General features: G+C 36.0%; 3 protein-coding genes across 3 annotated transcripts; 1 reads left to right on the top strand and 2 right to left on the bottom strand.

Moving 5' to 3' along the window:
* Positions 1-1353: 1353 nt before the first annotated feature.
* On the bottom strand, positions 1354-8309 carry LOC109096971 (serine/threonine-protein kinase TAO3-like). The gene is made up of 8 exons (XM_042756286.1): positions 8130-8309; positions 6434-6670; positions 5735-5863; positions 5316-5515; positions 4349-4592; positions 3975-4187; positions 3033-3215; positions 1354-2901 (listed from the first exon to the last, which is right to left on the bottom strand). The coding sequence occupies exons 2-8, from the start codon at positions 6617-6619 to the stop codon at positions 2740-2742; spliced, it is 1317 nt and encodes a 438-aa protein (XP_042612220.1). The 5' UTR covers positions 6620-6670; positions 8130-8309; the 3' UTR covers positions 1354-2739.
* Positions 8310-8336: 27 nt separating this feature from the next.
* LOC109096974 lies at positions 8337-13574 on the top strand. The gene is made up of 3 exons (XM_019110666.2): positions 8337-11076; positions 11472-11623; positions 12233-13574. Exons 1-3 carry the CDS (start codon positions 11019-11021, stop codon positions 12689-12691), a joined length of 669 nt encoding a protein of 222 aa, XP_018966211.1. The 5' UTR covers positions 8337-11018; the 3' UTR covers positions 12692-13574.
* A 1578-nt stretch (positions 13575-15152) lies between these two features.
* LOC109096976 (calcineurin B homologous protein 3-like) lies at positions 15153-19700 on the bottom strand. Its single transcript, XM_019110669.2, has 8 exons — positions 19326-19700; positions 18468-18537; positions 18117-18197; positions 17457-17596; positions 17260-17321; positions 17024-17131; positions 16496-16543; positions 15153-16282 (listed from the first exon to the last, which is right to left on the bottom strand). The coding sequence occupies exons 1-8, from the start codon at positions 19387-19389 to the stop codon at positions 16205-16207; spliced, it is 651 nt and encodes a 216-aa protein (XP_018966214.1). The 5' UTR covers positions 19390-19700; the 3' UTR covers positions 15153-16204.
* Between the last annotated feature and the right edge of the window lie 387 nt (positions 19701-20087).

Raw genomic sequence — 20087 nt, 5'->3', positions numbered from 1 at the left:
ATGAATATTTCTATTTCTGTAATCAGTGAACCAAGTAGATGGTTCTTGTCTCATTGTTAAGGTATGTCACCATCTTGTGGTCAGTGGAGGGGCTGCATATTCGATTTATTAATGTGAACACTAATTTTTATAGGGGTTAATATCATTTGATTAGACTACAGTGGGGAAAAAAACGTTGCTATTTTCTTTTTTATTATCTATATTCTGTAGTTTGTATATAGTTGTGTTCAGCAGTGTTTAGTAATGTATGTGTGTGTTGTAGTAATGTAGGCTATGTGTAAAATGAGTGAAAAAATTAAAATGAAATGAATGAGTAAACCTTTATCAGCCTGAGTGTTTGTTGTTTTAAGAACAACAGTCTTTATGATTATGACTGTCTATGACTGTCTACACAAAGCATAGGAAGACTTCATCAGCGAAGAAGAATAGTGAGCGAAAACTGAAAGTGAATGATAGGGACCTTCAAACACTATAAGAAAGACTGTGTCCAAATAACAGAACTACTGCAGCAAGAGTGACAGCAAATCATTCACACTAAAGTTTCTAAAAAAAAAAAAAAAATTAATCCATGAAAGAGCTGCAAATGCTAAAACTTAAAACACAGACACCAGTAATAAAGAGCAGAAAAGATTAATTAAAACCTGGACAGTTGGATCATCAAGATGAAATTTAGCATCTGCCCTGGCCAGATAAATCATCTGACATGAAAATCATCAAACCACTGTAGACAGTTTTGGAGAGAACAGTAAGAAGCTGATTCTCTGAATCAATTAGCAGTTTTTTTGATGGACGACATTCTACTATTCAGAAGTTGTATGAATCTATTCTGAGAATGTTGGATGATGGTAAAACACCTTAATAATAAAATATATTGCCCATAATCTTTCCCAGGTGTTCACATTATTATTATTATTATTATTATTATTATTATTTAAACCCTGTGATTATTATATAAACATTAGGCCTATTAAGGTTCTGTATTATAGTTTTCCTTAATTTATAGGTTTTTACATTAACAAACAAGCAAACATTTATCATGCACTAGACATAACTACTGAACAGTATGCACTAGAAAACACACAGAAATGCAGATCAGCAACCACAATAAATAAATACCTAGCCTTGGTCTCTAGCTTTAAAGAAACTGCTCAATATTTCTCAGCATGCCATTAGCCGATCAAAACTTCATTGTGTTTATTTGTTTAAACATGATTTCATTTGTGCAACTGCAGTTTAAACAATGGCTTTGCCGGAGAAGAGGCCTTAAATGACAGTAGCAGGAAATCATCCCGATCATCACTGATAAAACATTATGAGACACTCAGGAATAATGTCAAGAGTTTATAAAAGATAGTAGTTGGTCAGGCCAAAAGAATCTTTTATTACACACCACAAATCTGCCTATAAAGTACATGTTGTTGTGAATTTAGAATCAACTGAACCCCTTCTACTAGTTGCTGGAGTGGTGTCTTTCTTAAATGACAGCAAGCCATGAACTCTGTTACACAGAGGTGTTCGCATTATAGCTCCATCAGACATGTAGGCTGTCACATGATGCACGAGAATATAAGTTACTTTCTGTTTTACTTACAAAAATAAGTTTGCATTCCTCTGCCTTCACTGAACAAGAGTTCCATAGATCTTTGTTGGCAATGATTGATCAATACATATGTAAACCCTATTTAGGTTATCATATACAAATATTTATATAAAATTTGTTCAACACAAATTGCAACATTTTCCCTGTACAAGAGCAGTGATAAGTCCACATTGAATGAATCACAATTCAACAAATTGTGCAAAATAAGGAAAAGAAAAACATTCATCAACATAACTTAAAGGCATCTGGCAATTTGGCGGGTATTTATATCAAAGATAAAGCTTATGTTCAGTATCAATAGCCATGAAAACAAAACTGCTATGACCACTTTTATTTGTACACGGCTAAAATCTCTGACAGATTCATGCTCCACTTCACAACCTGAATTTGTCTTTTAAAGTGCATGCAATAATACCAGTAACTCTGAAAGAACTGATTCAATGTAATAAATCCACATCCTGATAAAACTAATGCCAATTAATTTAGGATACTGAACAATGAATACATTTTTTTGTTTTTTTTTTGTCGCCCCCCCACCCCCCCTTTTCTAAGTAAAAAGAAAGCGTGGGTTCCACAATATGAAATTAATTAAATGTATTCACCATATTTTAAAATCAGACACTGCTTCAAAATCTGCTTCTGCGTAAAGTTTTCATCAACAGTTGTCACATTCTCTGTGATACATACAAAACAGCTAATAGCCACGGTGAAGACGCAGGACACATTCTACAGTCGTAATGTCCTCTGATGACACCAAAGGCATGTCACACTTCATCTCCACCTTACATGATGGGATCATACTTAACATATCAAAGTGCTTACTTGTACTAAAATATCCTGAATTACTAATTTAATACCAAAAGTGGGACAATGGCATGGAGAAAAGGTCAGTTTGTCTAGATATTTCTTCTTGGTTTATAAGCTCAGTGATGCATCACCAAACCATTTTTGTGTCTGTGGCTGTTTAGTTTCTCCTCTCAGGATTTCAGCCAAGTTCTCACAGCCGATATGAGTTATAAGATATTGATCCAGCATTGTCACTGTTTGGGTGATCTTGGTAAATCCAACAATCAGGGACAGTGCAGGCACAATGTGTCCAAAGACATCAGTGTTGAACAGTCCCTTCGACTTCCGTTGGATCATCTGGCCTCATCCTTGGGAAAGTCAAATGAGGCCAAGCTTCCGAATCCTAGCTGCACACTCTCCGAATCAAACATCTCCAGTTCTCGCTCTTGACGCTCAAATAAATGCTTGATTTTTTCAGTCCGTTCCTTGTGAAGTGAGGCCAGCTCTTCTTCAATCTGTGGACAGAGGTGTGGGCAGACTGTGTACTTGGTATTTCAGGTATTATTTATTTTATTTCACTAGTTATGGGCAAATCTATCCACAGAGGTTTATTTACTGTAAAAAAAAAATAAATAAAAAAGCTCACCTTCTGTTCCAAGTGAGCCCGGCGCAAGGATGCCTTCTGTTCCAACTTCTGCAGCTCATGCTCATGTTGGGCCTCCATCTGCGCCTTCGTTTTGTTCTGATAGGCATCTAGGAGCTCCATCTCCTGATGTAGCTGCTGCCTTAAAGCCTGACATTCAGCCTCCTGCTCTTCATCTAAACGTAACTGAGAGAGTTACATGCTGCAATTATTATCTCAAACACTGAGGGGGGTTACTGCAGGGTTAATAATAAAAATAAAAATAAACTTTTTTATTACTTGAAATAAAATAAACATTAACTGAAATAACATTCAAAAATAAAACATTTTATTTCACTAAAATAACTAAAACTAAATAAACTAAACCTAACATGTAATAAAAACTATATAGACATTTACAAAATATTAATAAATTACTAAAACATTAACTAAAATTAAAATGTAAACAAAATATAGAAATAAAGTCAAATTTAAAATCTCAACAAAACTATAAGAGTGTATCATATATGGTTTTCTTGTAGATAGTACTGAGTAATGTCTCATCTCCTTTTGTAGTCAGTAGAAACAATATTTCATATATAAGCAGCAATATAACAAGTAGAATTTTTGGCTTGATTTTGGCAATATAAAGTAGAATTTTTGGCTTGGTTGTGAATAGTCATTTCCCTCTATAGCCACTAGAGGGAAACCTGTCAAATGGTTTTGGCCAGTAGCTGCTTTTGGAAACGTTTCTCACTAGGAAATGTGAGAAAAGATATGGAAACAATCTCTATTTTATCAGGTTCTTTCCAGTTCCAAAGAAGCAATGTGAAAAATGTTCTTGCATAAATCCTAAACTAACTTAGTGAGTACTGCAAGACTCAAGTTCATAACCTAGGATACAAGCACAAATTGTGTGGATTCACCATTAAAGGGTCGTTTTCGTCTGGTGTCTGTGTACTTTACCGATTGAGAGGCCATCATCTCATTAATGCTTTGCTCATATTGCTCTGCCAGCTGTGCAAGCTTGTGGGTCTGTTCTTCCTTCAGAGACTTCAGGATGGCTTTGTGGTCACTCTTGGGGGAGACCTCTAGCTGATGGTTCCTCAGAGCTTTGTACTGCTTGTTTTGCACCTTACAAGTATCTTGGAATTGCTTTTTGATCTGCATTTCCAATGTCTATAATGAGAGGAGATTCCTTAGTTTTTTTTTTTTTTTTACAATGCATCATACAAAAGCTAAATACAATTGTGCTTTTCGCTTTTCTCTCCTTCATGTCCACTTTCTTTCCTTTATAGTTTCCATTAGTTCTACCTACCATTACAAATTGTACAGTTTACCTTAAGGTTCCTGGGCTGCTGTCGGCGTTCCAGTGCATGCTTCCTGTGTAGCTCCCTCTGCCGTCGACTGTTGTACTCCTCCTGGTTCTCCAGCTCAGTTTGATGCTGGTGGCGCATCAGCTCAAAGCGTAGCCTTTGTAAGGTTTCTAGATGCCGCTGTTCCAGCTCTTGGGTGGACTCATCCTGCCTGATCATCAATGCATGCTCCATTTCTTTTTGTGTCTTCTTCTTGTTAAGCTCTTCAACACAAAGAGCAAGTCATTTATAAATACTATTTAAATAGTTTGAAAGACACCAGCAAAAAAGGATAAGGTTTTTAAAAAAAGGATTAGTGTAAAAAAGATCTTTGTGTTTTGTTTTGTTGTTGTTTTTTTGTGATTTTGTGACTTGTGAAATTGCAAAAGAAACTGTGATCAGCAGTATATATCACTATATATAATATACACAAACTACCTTTCAACAGTTTGAGGTAAGATTAGTTTTTGAAATAAATTAATACTTTTATTTAGCAAGGATGCATTAAATTAATTAAAAGTGACAGTAAAGACTTTTACATTGTTACAAAATATTTGTTTCAAATGAATGCTTTCCATTCATTTAAGAATTCTAAGAAAATATTCCATAGAAATAACAGTTCCACAAAAATTGTAAGCAGCACTTAAAATTTAAAACTGTTTTTAACATTGATAATAAGAAATGTTACTTAAGGAGCAAATCAGCATATTAGAATGATTTCTGAAGGATCATGTGACGTTGAAGACTGGAGTATTGGCTGCTGACATAAATTACATTTGAAAATGTATTAGAATAGAAAAGAGTTATTTTCAAATGACATGAATACAAATAACATACACCCAAACTTTTGAATGGAAGTATATGGATATGTCTAAATGAAACCTCAAAATTCACAAGAACAAAACAATGTGCTTGAGACTTTCTTTGTTGTGACGTGTTATTCCTTGCCTCCCGCATTTGCTCTTGTTCAAACTCGTGCTTCTTGATAAGGCTTCTTCTTTTTAGAGCACGGCAACTCCTTTCGTAAACCAGTCTTTGCTGGTTCAGCAGCTGGGCCTCCTCCTCAGCCTGGGAGCGCTGCATTGTTTCCTTATGCCGTGACAAACGCTCCTGTTTCTCCTCTTTTGGTGTATCTGAATCTTCATTCATTTCCTGTTGTATACAGATCACATTAGATGAATTTACTGCAAAAATGTGTCAGTAGAATATAGCCGTTTACAAGTACAGTTGGTCTGACATTATTCAGGGCCCTGTGACAAAGGAGGCCCGCTAAAAATTCTCATTGGGCCCAGAAGAGTGGGGCCTACACATAAAATGCTGTCCTGGGTTTTTACTGTGTTCTGTGAATTTATTTTACTGTCCTAATCTCACCTCTTTCATTCTTTCTCTGCATAGTCTGTACTGCCTTTTCTGTGTGTCCAAGAAGGTGGTCAGTTCCTTCTTCTGCTGGACCAAGATCTGTTGCTGGATTCTTTTTTCTTCAGCTGCCGAGGATTTCATCTTTTGAGAAACAAAAGAAATAACATCTGGTTTTGCAGCATTAACCACATACAAATTAATCATCTAGGCCCAAAGGAGGACAAGTATCACAAAAAGGTCACTGTGGTTAGCTGTGCATTAGTAAACTAACAATATTTTCTCACCATGGTACTAGTGAAAATCTCTATTTATGTTATTTTTTATTACAAATTATGAGAATGCATTTTAACTGCAGAATTTCTTTCACCTTTTGTTTTCATCACAGCAGTACTCAAGCTGACCGCCTGTACAAAGGACTTCATGTGATCAGTGTCACAAATGTGCTTTTTTGATAATACTAAATACTGGGAAAATTTAAATATTTCATAATAATTTGAATTCATAACATTTCTTTGTTCTACATATTTCAAAATGTTAAAACTTTGTTTATTTCCAAGTTCAAATTAGATTTTGCATTCCAGGGTTTTAATGTGGTCTTCAGCCTTTGGACCCCACTGCATGTTCACCATATAATATATATTGATTTACAGACAAAAATGTAAATAAACTTTTCATGACCCTGTCCACAATGTGTAAAGCAGGAGCACACACCTCCTTGTCCAGTTGTGCAGCTTGCTTCTTGGCCAGCCGCTCCAGTTCTATGTAGGTGTTATTGGCCTGGGTCTCCACATCCTTCTGCAGCCGGAGCTTGTGCTCATCCATCTCGGCCTTTAGCCTGTTCTCCAGGGCGATCAGCTGCTTCTGGTGCTGCCGCTGCATGCGCTTATACCCTGACATCTGCTCACGCCACACAACTTCCTGCTCATGCTCCTGGATCTGCTCACTGACCTGCAAACACACAGTGTGTTGGGGGTCAAAGGTCAAGTAAGCTGAGCAAGAAAATTTAAGTTTTTTTCTCTTTTCAGAGAAAAAGTGTGAGATCTTAAGATAACTATTAGTTAGAAGTTTTCTTTAACCTTATAATGACCAGTTCTGTAAAGTAAGTTACTTTCTTGTCATTTCTTTTACTGTATGATTTATTCATAATTTTCAGAATGTAAAAAAAGTAACCATATATTAATTATTCTACAACTAATAAAAAGGAGTGTATACTTTATCTTGTTTGTGCAGTTTATTTGCCCCATCAGAGCAATTATAAATATAATGATCTGCATTGTTTGATACATTTCTTTGAAATATTTTCAAAGTTTGTTTTTTTGTTAACAACTAGCATGATATCACAGAGTGGATCAATTAAAAAAAAACTCCATGTTTTTAAGAAACATCCATGTATAAAACTTTGGACAACAGAAGCTACTGAATACATGAAAAGTTGATGCATAATGAGTTCATCAATATCAAAATTTTAGTTAAAATTTGATATGCATGCATAAAGAAAAGTAAATTATTTATTGTATAGATATGATTTACCCTTTTGGTGTTTCACGGTTCTTAATCACATTATAATAATGATTAGTTCATTATGATCCTGTTGTGTGCTAAATTAATAATGGTAGTAAAAAATTAATCCATTCAGTTAATAAGATAACATAAAAACATAAAAAATACAAATTATTAAAAAAATAAAAAAAAAACAAAAAATTCTGAATAAAGTAAAATTATTTTAGATTAAATTCATTTCAGCACATGTCAGCTACCAGATATTATGAAGCCTGCCTTACACATATCATTGAGCAGGTATTAAACATGTATTATTATTTTTTTTTATCACAGCCATCTATTTTACCTATTAGTGTTTAGCTTCATGTAATTTTGCAATGAAGAAAAAAATAATTAATCAGCTTCATCTTGATGGGCTGAACACACTGTGCCTGAGTGAAATATAATGGCAATAATAGTGTCACTGACTGAATCAAAATGCAAACATGAAAGCAAATATGCTGTTTTAATTATGAACTGTAACTCTCTCTCTCTATGTGTGTGTGTGTGTGTGTGGTGTGTGTGTATATATATATATATATATATATATATATATATATAAACGTCTGACTTGGTTTGCATTCTAAAAAAGATCTATAGATGTGGAGAGAGAAAAAAGCACTGCACATCAAATACAGCTCCAGAAAAGAGCTACAAATCACAACAAATGAATATCTTTACTACAACGAAAATTAAGCGTAAAATAAGCCTGCGCTCCAGAGACATAAAGACATGGGGGGGGGGGGGGGTGAAAAAGCGCTTATTAACAGGATGTGGTTGCCATGGCTACTGATGTGGGGTTGAGTACATGACCATGGCATTTCTTATGCAAAAACGGCGAGCGGAAGAGGAGAGATAGGCTGCCTACCAAAGATGCTGGTGTGATGATGGCAAAGCGTTGGCGGATGCTGCTGCTGCGATGATGGCGAGCCCGGCTCTTGTGAAAAGAAGAAGGCCGCAGCTCTGGCCTGATGTCCCTGTCTCCAGCCTCATCCCTCACGCAAGCATGCTTCTGCAGGAGGGGAGGAAAAGACGAAGCGAGTGGGGGTGGGAGCTAACCGAGCGCCCTGCTGCTGCTGATGCTGAGGATGAGGATGATGCCGCTGCGTCTCCCTGCTGCCCGCATACAGCCTGCTGCTTCCAGCGCATCCTCTTCACCCTTCATCTGTTACTGGCGTGTGTCGCTCACGGGTGCCTGCAAAAGCAGGCAGGGCATCGCGATGGATGACGCGCGAGTCGCTCGGTACGGCGAGAGCGGGAGTCCGGAGCCTCTCTTCAGACTAGCGGCTGCACTTCCTGAGAAGAAGGAGGAGGAGGAGGAGGAGGAGGAAGCAAACAGATCCGTTGGGATATAGTGAGTTACGCAATGCCTACCACGGGCAATCAGAGGAAAGAACGTGTGTGCTCGTGCACGCGGCTTAAACTTTTATCGTTTCCAACACCCTTAAATGCGCACTTAGTGAATGTTTGTGCTAATTAAAAAAGTTTTACATGCAAAGAAATCAATAGATTATTTGGGAATAGTGATTAAAATGATGTACACTCACAATTAGTGTCATTTCAGTCTTCTGGAGGCTATTTTACATAGCTATAGCAAGTAACATATGATCGACTGTTCCTGCAGTTGATCGAGTCATTAATCAGCGAGTCCCGATAACCTGCACCTCTGATACATTTATTTTATTTTATTTTATTTTTTACATGTCATTCATACATTTTATACTTTTTTAAAACTTTTTTTAAACATTATTTGAGGATTTATCATTCAAAATGTCAAATGTCTCTTAAGGTGATTATACACGGGGCAACTTTTTGAGCAAGGTTGCCGAGTTTTGTGCTTGGGCACTTTCCCATTGAGAATGGCCAACAAATTTGTATCAGGATACTTTAGATAGCTTGTGGTCCCTGTGTCTCACCTGGTTGCCCGTTGAGGGCAACATTGCCCCGTGTTCACAATGTTGCCCCGTGTATCATCACCTTTAGAACTAGCTAAATTTATCTATAACATGACAACTGTTGTCGTATTTTTATTTATAAATTATAATAAGAGCAGTGTTCACTTGCAACATATTATCATTTTTATTAGCTCCGTTGCAACAACAAGGTCAGATTCTATGTAATTTTTTGATGTGCGTTTAGACTAAAAAACCTAAATAGGCAATTATGAGAAATACATAAAGGAGAGTAGGGAATTTCCTCAGACTGTCAAGTAAAGCACATCCTGTGAGGTTTAGAGGTTAACAGAAATTGTCTTTGATCTTTTTGGCCCAAATATAAAATGCAGACTTGTCTGCACAAATACTACTGAATTTTCACAGTCACACTTCCAAAGAGTTGGCTGAAGCTGATAAACATTAGAGGGGGGTGTCTTGGTAGAAAGTACTCAAGATTCTGTTCTCAAGACTCGGCTGCCACACCCACATCCAAAACCTAGGATGTTAAAACAACAATACGAATACAGGGGAGTGTGACCACAGTCAGCATAAAAGGGTAAATCCAACACTTCCAGTTTATCCTCATTCCCACGAAACGTTACCTACAGTATAGTGCATGATTTTTTGGTAGAAATTGTGGAAAGTACCAGGTACTGAATTCCTATTACCTGTGTTTTGCTGAGAAGACACTGATTTCCCCTGTGACTTACCACATAAGTGTCATGTTTATGCATGAACAAACAGACCTCTTACCCAAGAAATACATTTATTTGACTAAGCGTATGAATGTATTTTTACAGATGTGGCTGTGAGATCAGCCTTTAATTGGGGGACTATAGTGAATTTGTGCAAGTTCTAAACTTTTGGCTCTGGGGTTTCCCTTGTAGGCCTGAGTCAAAAGGGGTCAAAACAAGCTTAGCTCAGTTAACACCAGATGCATGTTTTGTCCACTTTAGTCATTCTGCATACAATAAATATGTCATTGCATCACACAAACATTGAATAGAAGTGCAGCAAATCAAAGCACAGCAGAGTGTTTGTCATCTTCCTTCCTTTTCTGAAGTTGATTGGTGGCTGAAATTCCCAACTTTGTGCTTTTGCGTCAAAAGATTGAAAGGTATCAGTGAAAATCTAATGTTGAGAAACCTTCCTATTACAAGACCACTTCCTGTTGAACCAACAGGCACAGAGTTCAGAGCAAGGGTGGAAGAGTGTTGGATGGTGGTTCCTTTTCTAATTTTTGTTGCTTTTAGCATGGCATTGTCAAATTTGGAGCAATGTTATTGACTGAAAATGATGCTAAACACAATGTAAAAAAAATGTCAGAAAAGTGTGATCTCAAAATCCAAGGGTATACTTGCATTAATGTTAAAAAATAAAAGTAATCTACCTATTTTATGTTATTCCAAATACATAGATAAATGAGAGATTCATGGGTCATGTGGAATTGTGCAACATAAAAATCTTTTCAAGATATGAGAGGTAAGAGTAAAATCTCATGACATCTATACTTATGGGCTTATCTGACATCAGGCGTAAATGAGCTATGACAAATAGACATGATTTCTCAACCTATCCAGACTCTGCATCACATAGGGAGATACAGCTACACAAAAAAATGGGTGGCAACTAAAGGAGGCAACATTACACATAGTACATGTGATAATGAAGACGCAAAAAGAAAAAAAATTCTGGGAACTCTTGTTGCCTCAGAAAGCTGGCTGCGTCATTTCCTTCCAATGACAAATGTGTGGTTTCAGTCTTTAAAAACTTTTTCAGAGTTGTGATCATGACCAGTTTGAAACTTTGTCTGTGAACGGAGAATGAATTGTCATGTTGGGAACATGGTCTGCCTGTCTCAGAGATCACAAGCAAAATTCAGTAAGTATCACAGCCACACTGCACACATAACAATATGTTTACAGTCATGCTTAACAATGGTCAAACATGCAACACTGTTAATGCTGAGATTCGATTAATAACCCAATTACAATATACATAAACATGCATATTTGTTCAAGTATGTTGCATGTGATTTTATGTATACTGATTATATATATATATATATGTGTGTGTGTGTGTGTGTGTGTGTGTGTGCACTCATAAGATGGATATCTGGTCATTCTGACTCCAGTGAATGTGAAACTAAAGATCTACTGTTGTATCTATGAAAGGGTGCACCATAAAATATGAATATGTTTTGACTTGAGCTTAGGTGATTTGTAGAACATGACTTTATTTACATGTTTTTTTTTGTTTGTTTGTTTTTTTTTCAGGAATGATCCTCGCTATCCTCATTTTGATTGCTGTTGAGTTAGTACATCCAACAGTGTCATGCAAGAACGAAACTTGCAGCCAGCTTCTGCGGCATAGTCTGCGGCTCACTAGGTTAATGAGCAAGAGGACGACAGAGCTCTTAGAAACATATGTAAGTACTCTCTTTCTAGTTACTTTTTTTTTTAAGTATAATTGTTAACCTTGCAAACAACGTTTACGTCAGTGGTCCTAAATCAGTTGTGATTGGTACAACGAAGAAGAGATGCTCTGACAATGTAAGCCTAATATGGTCAACAGTTGCTTGGGTGGTTTCCACATACAATGAGGTGATTCCTTCCATTTACAAAACTGGGCTGTTTTAAGAGTGGGAGGGAATATGTGGAAACTGTAAATTTAACTCTTTGACAGTATAAACTGTACAAGAATATACAATAATGTGGAAATGAGTCTTTCAGAATAATAGCCAAATTTAGGTATGGGTCATATATGGGTCATGCAAAAGACAGTCATGACACTGAATGGGGTTAGGTGTCAAAGTGGGTTTATTTTTAAAAATCAATTTCTGTCTAGGTCACTGGTTCTTATCCAGGCCCATAGGGGGCCTCAAGATGACTTAAAAAGATTTATCATAAGACAAAGCAACTAAAAATCAAGAGATAGATAGATAGATAGATAGATAGATAGATAGATAGATAGATAGATAGATAGATAGGTATGAATCAACCAGGGTTCTTATAGGCTCTTGTCTTCTCTCATTCAGAAAACCAGTCAAGATTTTGCAGACCTGATCTGTGATATGCAAATGGACAATGTTCCAGTATCAACAGTCTCTGGCCAGACCATATCGCAGCGCATCTTGAGTGTTTACACCCACCTGAAGGAGTTTCTGCCGCACATGAAGACAGTGATGGAGCAGCAGAAAGACTTAAATCCTCCAACCAACCCTGTGGCGGAGGGGCTCAACAGGATGATTACACATGTTCGCCACATTGCTGTGAGGGTGAACTGTATCTTAGAAATCCTGCAGCCAAATATACCCATTCCTGAGCCAGCTGAAAGTCCAACAGGAATTCCCCATGCACAAAATATTTTCCAGCAGAAAGCCTATGGATGCATTGTCCTGACTCGGCTTCAGGAGCTCCTTAGTCAAGCAGTTCAAGAACAGAAGTCTCTTAAAAAGGGGAAAATGTGCAGAAAAAGTACCAAAAATGGTTCTTGATGAACTGAAGTTTGTTTTGTGACATAAAACAATATTTACGTAATTTATTAATATTTATTTTTGTACATCTATAACTGTTGAAGAGATGTTTTTTGTTGACTTATTTATTAATATAATTTATTTTTGTCCTAACTGTCTTATCCATATATATGGACAAAAAAAGTGAAGTCATACAAATTGTTCCAAGAATGGATCATCCCATTTGGCCGACTGTCGTGGTTCCTTTAATTATTTGACAGTAAAATATTTTCATTTGATTTTGTTATGGAGCAACAACTGTCATCAAAACTGTATACCGTATAACTGGATGTGATCAAAACCACTAGTTACTCAGGATTTCTGAACAACACTATGATGTTATGTATGTCATCACAGACAAAAATATTTTGATTACACTTCAAAAGTACATTTTGATTACACAGAAATTTGAAGCTGTGATGTCACACGTTAGCCATATTGGCTTTTGTGGTTAATGCTAACATCTATAGCATGATCTGAATAACCTAGTAAAAATGTATATGTTATCTATGACATAGCCTTCAGCTAAGACCATTTTAGAAGGCAGGAAGTGCAAAAGACTGATATCAGCTTATAATGACGCATTCGTTTCACCACATCAGAAAGGGGAAAAAACTGACTAGCCGTCTCCCCGTCACAAGATACAAGTGTGTGTTTGTGTCGATGTGAGTGAATCTCAAGCCATTCCGTTTATAATTAACAGACTGTGGTCTGTACATTTCACTCTATGAATGCACAACTATGAATGCTTTCGGTCAATGTTGTGATTATGTATATATTTTGATACTTATTTATATGAAACCAGTATGTAGTGATGTAAATTACTTTGCATTCATTCTTCCAAAATAAACTAAACAAAAATAAACTTCTGTTCTTGCTCTTACACTGTACCGATGTCGTTGCACTCATGGACATTCACAAATTCTTCTTCCTTTTTTTCCATTCAGTATTTTGCTGACACTTTAAATAACAACATCATAGCACAAACAGTAATATTATATCAAAATAGTAATATTATAGTGCCATATCATACCAAACAATATAACCACTAAGGAGACATGGTATCAATAATTAATATGTTAATCTGATTTATTAATTAGATGTTGTGAGTGGCTGATTGCAGTAAAAAAAATAGTCACCTCAGGCCCTTTGCACTAGTCACACGCTTCTGTGGAAATAGAAGTAGGAAGATTCATTATAGGTCAAGTTCTGCATGGTAATGTTTTTCAGGAAAAATAGGGACAAGAAAAAATGCTTTATCAACATTTCCCATTTTGTTTATTATGCTGTCTATTATAATATTCAACTGGAAAAAGCAAAATGTCTTGTACACTCTTTTCAACAAAACATTTACAGTAGAGGCATTGTCATACTGAATCAGTGGTCCTTCCCAGCACAACTCTACAGTACATGTCAGAAGGTTGGCAGTGCCAAAAGTGTCATTGAATGTTGCAGAAGTTTCATTACATAATGCGAGACAAAAAGAAAAAAGAAAAAAAGATTTTGGAGATGAAAGCATTGTTTATGTAAATGAATCACATAATGCTAAACGGTATGTAATGTAATTCACTGGGAGACCACAGACAACTGTCATTCACTGTATTTCTTTAATAGTCATTTAATATAAAGATTTTTATTCTAAAGTATTTTTCAAATTACAGTTTTAATAGTATTTTTGCGCTGTGACCATGGGGGAGGAAACCTTTATGATGTACTTACAGTCCATCTAATTTAAGCATTTAATGCAGTTTGTGTTGAAGAACACAAAGTAAAGGACTAAAGCTTTAGACCTTGTAATTAATGCTAAAGGACTTTTATCAATGAAAAATGCATGTCTTCCATTCTAGACAAATTCCATTCCACAACAATTTTTGGTGGAATACCTTCTTATGTTTGTAACATTATCCTGGGATCCATCAAACTCTTACAGCACATCATCCAGAGAGTATTTTCCACTAGTTCTAATGGCAGGACTGTTCATAATGATCTCTAGAAGTTGAATGGCCCTGGAAACTTGTGTCCTGAAGTTGTGCAAACCAGCTGTAGCAAACAACCCCAGTGATATTTGATATGAGACACCTCATCAAACTTTCTGATATCTGAAAAGTTGATTTCTGTGGAAGCACAGATGGGTTTTTTTTTTGTAGCGGTGCTCTGCTTACTAGCAAACCAAGGGAGTGGCATGTCTTTTCATGAAACAGAAAAAAAGGAGGGTAGTGGGTCTCACAGTCTTTCAGAGGCAGCTTGTGGTAGGGAAGTAATCAAATAACATGCAATCAAAACAGGTGCTTGTGTGAGAACTTCTTTCCTGTCTAGTGCTGGCAACCTCACTTGACACTTTCGCATGAAATATGAAATCATCTTTTTACCGTCAAATACTGAAGAGATCTGAGAAATGCTTTGAATTGTTTCAGGGGAAAAAACAGCAGGGCATTACAAAACGTTTTCAGTGTAGCAAGATACCGTTTTATTGCGGTAAATGCAAGTTGCAAGTTGATTCCATACAAAGTGGGTGCACGTACACTCTTTTTATCTTCTTTTTAAGGTTAACAGAAGAAACATTAATTCATTTTGAGACATTTTTGCATTTTCACAGAGGAAATGCCAGATTCATTTTTGGAAATAAAATGCTCGACACAAGGTTTATTTCTACTGTTAAACCCATGTGTGTACAATCCATGCACAATTTATAACTGCTAACACAGCACACCTTCAGCTCTATGTCTCAAAGTCTGTCATCATTGAACTATACGTGGCTAATGAAATTGATTAAAGGTCTTTGGTGTCCACTAGTCGTTACAGATTATCGTTGTCATAGTCTCATTAATTATTTAATTATTTTAGAATTTGTTGCATTGTTTGTAATGTAATTATTTTAGTTGCCCTTGCAAGAACATGCTGAAACATGCTTATTGGTTGTACAAGTACCTGAGTATTTCTAAAGCGACTGACTTAAACAAAGCCATGACATTAGCGATATCTGCTGGTTGATAGGAGTAACTGCAGTTCTTTTTCGAGACTGGATTCAAGTACCGTTTTCATTTATTAGTATTATTGCACATCAAAAAGCACACAAAACTGCTATTGCTATTATCACAGTATTAATAACATGATTGTTCTATTCAGTATTAATATATTTCAGTAAAAATATATTACAGTTGTATTTGGTTATAAGTATTCAACTTTTTTTTTTAAATAGTAGGGTTATTTTAGAATAAAGACAAAATAATTACAAAATTTTTGTAAAATAATTAAATACATGCCTGCATAGTTTTAATTCTATTGTACCATAATTATGTAATATGCACATGCAAAGCAAGGAGTTTCAGAAATCAACACACACTTTTCTTATTGCTTTTCAACTTTTGTAGGAGTATCTTATAAATAATTAATAGAACTAGAGATCTATCCAAACTATTCTAAACCAGCCTCATCTAATAAAGTGCATATTTTACTGGAAAATATACATTTAACCAGCAGTATTTAGACCTAATGTTACTTGCACAAAACAGTTGCATCCATGTTTAAGAAGTGAATGTGCATTCTCATCTCAATTTCAACTCCATTAAGAATCTGTTGAGCAGAAAACCAAGAAAGAGAGTGAAGGCAGGTTATAACAGTAAGGCAAGTCTTACATGATCAAATTATACAACTTCTTATGCTAACAACCATCATGTGTGATAATGTTTAATGCAATAAACATTTGCAATATTTGCCTAAAAGAAAATAGCCAAACGGTAAATTAGATCATGTGGCTTATGCATACAAATGGACAAATTGACAAACCTTCAAAAAATGCTCAAATGTTATTCCTTCATAGAACTCATCAGGTGCCTGGAAAAAAACAAACAAGCAAACAGACAGATTAGCAAGAGTGTGTGTGGGTGTGTGTGTGTGCATACCAGAAGTGAACTATATCTTTCATATGGAGGACATGCAACCAAGGACATAAAAACGATATTTCATTATAAATCAAATGAATGTATGATTAAATAAATAATTTTCTAATTCTGAAAATACAAAAACGTGACACCTAGAGTTAACAAAATAAAATGTGCTTCATGTGGTACCATTTACATGAACTGTTTTTATTAAACTCAAAAATATGAATTAATATTAATAAATGAGCCTGATAACATGAGGTAACAACAACAAATGTCAAGTGTTTAAGCATTAGATCAGGTGGGAAAAATTCTTACACATTTAGATTAAAACTTTTCACAGATATATTGATATAATAATGATGTATTGTCAGATATATTGATATATAGTTACTCCATGCAATGTTTGTGATCCAGCCTCTAAATAACATACCATGGGACCCACTGAGATACTGGCAACTTCCAGCATTGCAGCATCTGCAATGCCTTTAGCTGTCTCTCTTCCAAGAGCTCCACTACGGGACAACAACTCCTCTACTACCTAGACAAGACAGACCACAACACTGCTGAAAATCTGTGAAGATAATCATGAACTACCCACATGTAAACATATTTCATAAATGATTTACTCCGGTGGGTTTAATTACACAAACATTAGTTATTACTTACATGTCTGTATTCCTCCAGTGTTATGGTTCCATCATTGTCGGTGTCATGCATGTTGAAAAGGACTATTAAGAAAGAGACAGTATTATATCAATACTACTTGTGACTTCATGGCTCAGTTGACTAGTATTTTATCTCCAAGTATCCTAGTTTCCAGAGAATGTTTTGAATATCATTACTGCATTTCTGCATGCCCTTACAGCGCAGTTTGGCTCTTCTCATTTCTTCTCTTTGCTCCACTGTGATATTTTGAGGTGGTGCTCTGAAGTACGACATGACCGTAAGGAATTCCTCGAAACCAATTTCTTCCACAGATCCCACACCATCTTTCTGGAAGTTCCTGTGAAGAACAAGTGGGCATAGTAATGTCTTATTGCTCCATATCAACAGTTTTGCTAAGCCCTGAATGCTAAACTTTAAGGTTTATGGTTTGCAGATGATTTTGACCAATGAGACTTGGAAAAAACACATACTTAAAAAAGTACACAATGTTGTAGCTTGTAAATAAACATATTGTGTATTGTAATGAAGAACGTGTTCAATCGGTCTATAATTAATAGATATAGAAGAACCTATATTATATATGCTAGATATATAAAAGATGCTAGCCATATAAAGAAGAAAAAAAAAACACAGTGCCTCAAGACTTCCCTTTACTATAAAGGTGTTGTTTCACATCCATTTTGAATAAAGACAGAGCCACTGACATTTGAGATGTTTCTAATGAAACTTTAAAAATGTGACTTAGTAATTACATGCAATCTCAAATTCTGAGTCAGTAGGGGATCATTTCAAGCATCACATAACTCTTGTCACTATTATAACCATATAACATATACAGTATATAAACAAGCACAAACCTACTATCGAAGAAAGCTTCTATAATCTGGGACCGAATTGGGTTGCTTTCTAGGTCTTGGATTGTTTTAAGGTCATCTCTCCTTTAAATGAGAACACAATTAAGTTTGACAGGTAAAAGCCAGGCATTATGGTTTGTGTACTTGTGTATGATTATATGTTGTATAACCAACCAAACCACCTAAGCAGACATAAATATAGCACAGCAATATTTTTTCTAAAAAGCCAGTAAAAGCATAACTGGTTTGATTTGATTCTTAAAAGGCATTCTGAACAGTCATTCTGTTTCAACACTCAGACGAGAACAATTCTGCAGAATCATCTCCCACACACAACGACTGCTTGCAGATTACCATAATGTTTCCTCGTTTTGGCTGAGCTGCTTAAAGCGATTGTGGAGAATTGCGATCTGCTCCAGTGAAACTGAAAGAGAATGAAATTAATAGAGTCACCAGCCTGCACAGTGCACTATGTGTGAAGTCAACAACACAACTGCTAAAACTTCTCTAAAACACATCACACACACAGCTGTCATTTGACTTACTCTTCTAACTGAATTATGAATGATCACATGAGTCATGCAGTAACCTTAAAGAGGCCGGTCAACCAAAAACACACAATTCTGTCATCATTTACTCATCATCATTTTGCTCCTAACTCATATGACTTTATTTCTTCTGGAGATCACGAGGGTAATGTTAGAGATTGATAACATCAGTCATTGTTCACTTAACATGGAAGAATATGAAAGCAAGTGATTATTGAGTCTGTCATTAAGGCTGCCAGAAAACCTCTCCATCTGTCATATGGCTTTGGAACAACATGAGTGTGTAAATGATGAATGTGTGAATTATCACATTTTTATGTTGTTTAAGTCCCTATTTCATGTCTGCAGTACAGAGGTATCAAACCAAGCCTCCATAACCACTGTTTTGTCATCCTATGTACACATAAACAATTATGAATACTAATAACCAAAAATCAACATTTATAGTTTCCAACAGGTAGGCTACATATTACACTAAATATATGCAGTACAGATCTGAGCTGTAAATTACAAGTTGTGCAAAAAGATATTTCCGTCATGTCTAAGTGATTTATTATTTATATAGTTATACGTTTCCTGTGTATATGGTGCTGCGTAGGTCAAATATAAAGTAATGGGTTTTTAATTACACTAAGCATATACCCTCCCTAATAGTTATACTCACAGCCTGTTTTCTGTGACAGGGTTCGATATTGATGGTCATCCGGCAAAGACTGAAAGCTTCCCATCACGATAGTGGTCCTACGCCAATAAGCGTGTCTGCGAGTCTATTGCTCGGTCTTCCGGTGGTTTAGGTTTGCCTTGCAGAACATACGCATGCAAATTGCATGTGCCTTGTGAGAATGAGAACTTGTCCCCTGGGTCCTAGCGCCGCATAAACATCCTCTGCATCAACTGCTGTCCTAAGAATTTACGCCTACTTTGCTAGTCCAGTTTCTGAACGTTGATCACGCCCATACCAGATATTAAAATATGATCAAATATTGCGTCTACACAATGAAGACTGAAGAGAACGGAACCATCTCGCCCGCATACATCATATATGAATGTCACCGTGACACTAGCAACCGTACAGCTCTTTCTGGAAAACAGAAATTGAAACAAGGCCACAGAAAAGCAGCCTTTGATAAATTAACGGGATAATAGCAAAGGAAGGAGATATGCATTTATTTTGTTACGTCAAACAGCCTAGTCTAAATTATTATTGCCCTGAGCAGCAGCCTTTTCCCTGAAAAAAAAAAAAGAAAAAAACACGAAATCGTACAGTCCTTCACTCTGATTGCATTATTTATTTGTACTCAGCTTCAAGCAGTAACGACAAAAGCTTTAAAAAAGGAGGAGCGGTAAAAAAAAAGAAAAAGAAAGGAAAGGAAAGGAAAGGAAAGGAAAGGAAAGGAAAATAGAAGAAAAGAAAAGAAAAGAAAAG

The sequence above is a fragment of the Cyprinus carpio genome, chromosome A5, assembly GCF_018340385.1.
Source record: "Cyprinus carpio isolate SPL01 chromosome A5, ASM1834038v1, whole genome shotgun sequence".
Taxonomy (NCBI): domain Eukaryota; kingdom Metazoa; phylum Chordata; class Actinopteri; order Cypriniformes; family Cyprinidae; genus Cyprinus; species Cyprinus carpio.
Note: the sequence above shows the minus strand (reverse complement) of the source record. Positions and strands in the feature narration are given on the sequence as shown.